Consider the following 5035-nt stretch of genomic DNA (forward strand, 5'->3'; position numbering starts at 1 on the left):
GAAACCGCGTTCACGTGTTGATCCCTGGGTGGCTTATTTCCCTCAAATAGACGCGAAAAGATGTCTTGTCCACATCGTCCAGACACCGTCTACTTATACCTTACGTGGCGAGAGGACGATAGGTCGGGGGTGTTTGTCAGACCAATGTTTCCATATTCAGTTTCTCCTTTTCCCGTTTTGGCTGTTTGGCCGAGAAACTCAAAACTCATTCCGTTAGAACGAGGTCCGTTCCGAAAACGAAAATAAGTATTTATTTTTAAGAAGACAAATGCAAGCTCAAAAATTATGTGTTTACATAAATAATTTTTCTATCAATATGAATTTTGTTTGATAGATTTCAATGAGATCTTTTATACGGTGAAAAAAATATTAAAAATTAATTTTTCATTTATATTATTTTTGAGTTTAAAAATATGAAATAAGTACTTATTTTTTAAAAAAGTGTTATGGAACTGAGCCTGAGTTATCTAATTTGAAGAATGAAGAAGAGAAGTGAAAAAGAGGAGAAGAAGAGTTTTTTCCATTCTCATTTTTCCATTCTCGTTCAGCATTCACAGCAAAAGACCATCATGCCCTCCCTTTTTGTCAAAAGTCCCTAAAAACCCCTATGTGAACGTTATCCTCTGACCTGGATACTCATCTTCCACCACACAAGAACAAAGAGGAGAGACAAACGACCGGAAAAGGAGAAGCCGATCTATACAAAGTCACATCGCCATCTGTAAACGTCATTTGAAATTCTTCACCTCTTTCACGTCCTTCCCTCTAATTTGTCCTCTGTTCAACTCGAAATCAGAAACTCGGATTAGCCAAAATCTGGATTTCGCTGACATTGGAGTTTTGTATATTGGGTTTTGATGATTTCTAAAAAAAAATAGTGAAACTCCAAACTTGAAATGCCCAGGAGCTGGACCAGGAACTTGAAAGCACAATTACGTACAAAAACTATATGTTCGTAATGAACTAAAATGGACCTGGAGTTTTGGCAGCTTAAATACTTTAAACTATAAAAACAAAAATAAAAATTATTTGAGACTTTTAATTAATGAAGAATAAAGCAATTTCAAAATAAAACTTAAAAAATTAATTAAAGCAGTATTAATACCCACTAGGGATTGCCCATGTCTAAAGGCACAAAGCAACGCATTTTGAACACAAAATGTTTTTTATCACAAATTTTTTTTTTTTGATCTCTTATCGCTATTTTTAATTTTCTAATCAAGAAACCCAACACTCTCTCCAACCGTCGGATCGAATTTTCAATAGATTATATCTATCCGTTTGAGAATATACTTCCTAACATAAATCTTCTAACTTTGTGACTGATAAATTCTTTCAATTGATAGTTTTTAAGTTTTTTCCTTAAAAGGTTTGATTATCTTTTTGAATTTAAATCAACTCAATAATTGATTTCCCTCTAAAGTTGATTTCCTTATATTCAATTCAATATTTGCTTTTAAATTGTTTCCTTTTAGGTTGATTTTCAAATGTAGCTAAAAAATATTGAATTGAATGTACGGAAATCAACTTTAGAGGGAAAAAAATCAATAATTGAGTTGATTTAAACTCAAAAAGATAATCAAGCCTTTTAAGGAAAAAACTTAAAAGCAATCAATTGAAAAAATTTACCAGTCATAAGGTTATGAGGTTTGTATTAGGAAGTGTACTCTCGAATGGACGGATATAAACTATTGAAAATTTGATTTGACGGTTATAGATGGTGTTGGGTTTATATGAGTAGACAAAAACTGTTCTATTTTATAATATAGATTACACGCCATTATTAATAACCAGGGGCAACATAGTAAAAATCAACTCATAATTCATTTTCATTCCATATTTCCAAACACTACTCCTGTTGTAAAATATATTCTGCAAATATCATCCAAACATTCTACAAAATACACAATACAAAACACATTCTGACCATAATCTAAAAAGACAAAAAGTTAAAAATGAAAAGTCAAAAAATAGGATCCCAAACACCCCGTTCTTATCGGCTGTGCTGCTCTTTTTCTGTATCCAATTCTGTCTAGTTTAAAATAAAAAATAAAAACTTTTTTTTTGTCCTTATTTAGTTTTTTTGCAATTATTAATTTTGTGTCAAATTTTAAACTAGGCAGAATTGGGTACAACTAGAGAGTAGCAAGGACGTAATTATTGTAAAAGACCATCGCCTTCTTTCTTGGGGGCGGATCCTGTCCATTTTCTACGGATCAATTCGGTCAATTTGGTGCATCCGAACCGTTCAAAAATGTTTTGGACTGCACAAATTTATAGAGGTGTTTTTTTAAAAAAAAATCAAAAACTTTCCCTTCTCATATGCACCCAAATGAATCGAACTAATATGGGAAAATGGACAGGATCCGAGTCCTTCTTTCTAATCCGTTTCTTTCACTTCACCCACTAAAATCATCGCCTTTTTTATTTTCGTTTGACTAGTGAAGCATCGCTTTCGTCCCCCAATCTAAAACTCTTGAAGCATCGCTTTCGTCCCCCAATCGACAACTCTTGAATGTGACTTGATAGTGAGATTTTTTTTCACGTGTTATTGCCCAGGTCTTCCACAACCGAGAGGCAAAAGGCCTGGCTAGTGGTTCTTTTCTTCTTTTGCTTGCAAACTTATAACAATTTTGAGCAATCCAAAATGGTCTCATTAGGGTACTATGACATCCTCTTAGCACTACTATGCTTTGTTTTCCTCTATGTCTATTGCACAAACGACGGGCTGCCCCGGAACTGGCCGCTTCTCGGAACGCTGCCGAGTCTCCTCCTCAATGTCCACAGGATTCACGTCTGGTGTACCGGTTTTCTCGGCCGGGCCGGGGGTACTTTCCTAATCAAGGGGCCTTTGTTTTCCAGCATGGACATGTTGGCCACATCCGATCCAGCCAACGTGCACTACATAATGAGCGCGAACTTCTCAAATTTCCCAAAGGGGCCGCATTTCCGGGAGATATTCAACGTTCTGGGAGACGGGATTTTCAACGCCGACGCAGATTCGTGGCGGAACCAGAGGAAACTTGCTCTGCTGCAGATCGGTCACCGGCGGTTCCACCAGTTCCTGGGGAAAAACAGCAAGAACAAACTGGAGACAGGGCTTGTCCCTATTCTTGACCATGTCTCCAAACTAGGCCTGGTGGTGGATTTGCAAGATTTGTTTCAAAGGTTTACGTTTGACACCACGTGCTTATTCGTCACTGGATACGACCCCGGTTGCCTATCCGTTGAACTCCCGAAAGTTCCTTTTGCGAAAGCCCTTGATGATGCCGAGGAAACATTATTGATTCGCCATGCCGTGCCCGAAAGCTTTTGGAAGTTACAAAGGTGGCTAGGGGTCGGACAAGAGAAGAAATTGAGCGATGCGTGGGCAATCCTAGATCATACCATCGCCAAATACATATCGAAGAAGAGAGACGAGCTAAGGAAAGGGATCAAATCGAACGAAGAAGATGGGGTGGATTTATTGACATCCTATTTGAGTGAGGATGAGATCATGGGACTAAAGTGTGATGACAAATTCTTGAGAGACACAATTTTAAATTTCATGATCGCAGGGCGAGACACAACTAGCTCAGCTCTGACATGGTTTCTTTGGCTTGTTTCGACGCACCCAGTTGTTGAAGCCAAGATTAGAGAAGAACTCGAATCAGTCATACCGGAACAAGAAGGTAACAAATGGAGATTATTCAATATAGAAGAGGTAAGCAAGCTAGTTTATCTGCACAGCGCAATATGTGAATCCCTAAGGCTCTATCCATCGGTTCCGTTCCAGCACAAGGAGCCTCTTCATCCAGACACCCTGCCCAGCGGCCATCGTGTTCATCCGAGAATGAAGGTGCTATTTTCTCTCTATGCAATGGGGAGGATGGAGTTCGTATGGGGGGAGGACTGTGCGGAGTTCAAGCCGGAGAGGTGGATTTCTGAGCGAGGAACGATCAAACACGAGCCATCGTACAAGTTCTTGTCGTTCAATGCAGGGCCGAGGACTTGTCTGGGAAAGGAAGTGGCTTTCACTCAGATGAAGACGGTGGCCGCGGCTATAATCCACAATTACCGTGTTCGTGTGGTGGAAGGGCACCCTGTATCCCCTAATGTTTCCATAATTCTCTACATGAAGCATGGGTTACTGGTTAAAGTTACCAAAAGGTGGGCCTAGTGTGTACCACCACGTGGTACTTCAGATCACTTTATAACATATACTTAGTGGTAGATCCAACAAGAATGTATGTTTGTAAAGTAGTCCGAAGTAACACGCGGCGGTACTCCCCGACAATTATACTTCAGACTCGGGCTAGTAATTTGATGACAACGGAGTGAAGTTGAGAGAATTGGACGTGGAAAATCCACCTCACCCGTGAGTGGTTCCCTCGTCATTCATCATCTCTCTTGTATTGTTTGTCATCTCCAGTCATCGCCAGAGTGATCTTTCCTGGCAATATCAGTAGCAAATGATGGAATTTTCTGGACCTTTAAGTTATCGGTGTGATAATTTTTTCTACCCTCCTTATGTAAACTCTTTTGGATGTAAAATTTTCCATAAACTTTGGGAAGAGGACTATATATGTTGTTTGAGCTGTGAAGAGCATTATTTGAACTTGTGGGGTTGTTTAGTGCATGGACTGTAATGCAAAATTGATCTTTGGAATCGACTACATGTTCAGTGAAAATTGCGTGTGCTACTGTTTGAAGATGCAATGAAATTTCTGTCTTTTTTATATTGAAATTGTTTCTGCTAGCTTCTATTGTTGTTAGATAAACCTGTATATATAAGCTGATATGCAAGGAGCAAGGAAAGGATGCAATATTATGGTGTAAACGGCATGTCTTTGATCAGACCGGGAGGAGATTAGTTGAGTTGCGCGTAAGTTGATCTGTACGCCCATGACAGTCGAACCAAAAAAAAATGCTACTCCCCCGTCCCAAAATGTTGCTCCTTTCTTTCTTTTTTTTGGTTGTCCCAGACTCTCAAAACAAAGGCCAATTTAAAAGAAAAGTTCGTACTTCTTTCCTTTTCAAGATACAATTACGTATT

General features: G+C 38.8%; 1 protein-coding gene across 1 annotated transcript; it reads left to right on the plus strand.

The window, feature by feature from the left end:
* Window positions 1-2289: 2289 nt before the first annotated feature.
* On the plus strand, window positions 2290-4670 carry LOC131303284 (alkane hydroxylase MAH1-like). Its single transcript, XM_058330080.1, has one exon. It carries the CDS (start codon window positions 2648-2650, stop codon window positions 4157-4159), a length of 1512 nt encoding a protein of 503 aa, XP_058186063.1. The 5' UTR covers window positions 2290-2647; the 3' UTR covers window positions 4160-4670.
* The last annotated feature ends 365 nt before the right edge of the window (window positions 4671-5035 follow it).

Source organism: Rhododendron vialii, chromosome 10a (genome assembly GCF_030253575.1).
Source record: "Rhododendron vialii isolate Sample 1 chromosome 10a, ASM3025357v1".
NCBI classification, from domain to species: Eukaryota; Viridiplantae; Streptophyta; class Magnoliopsida; order Ericales; family Ericaceae; genus Rhododendron; species Rhododendron vialii.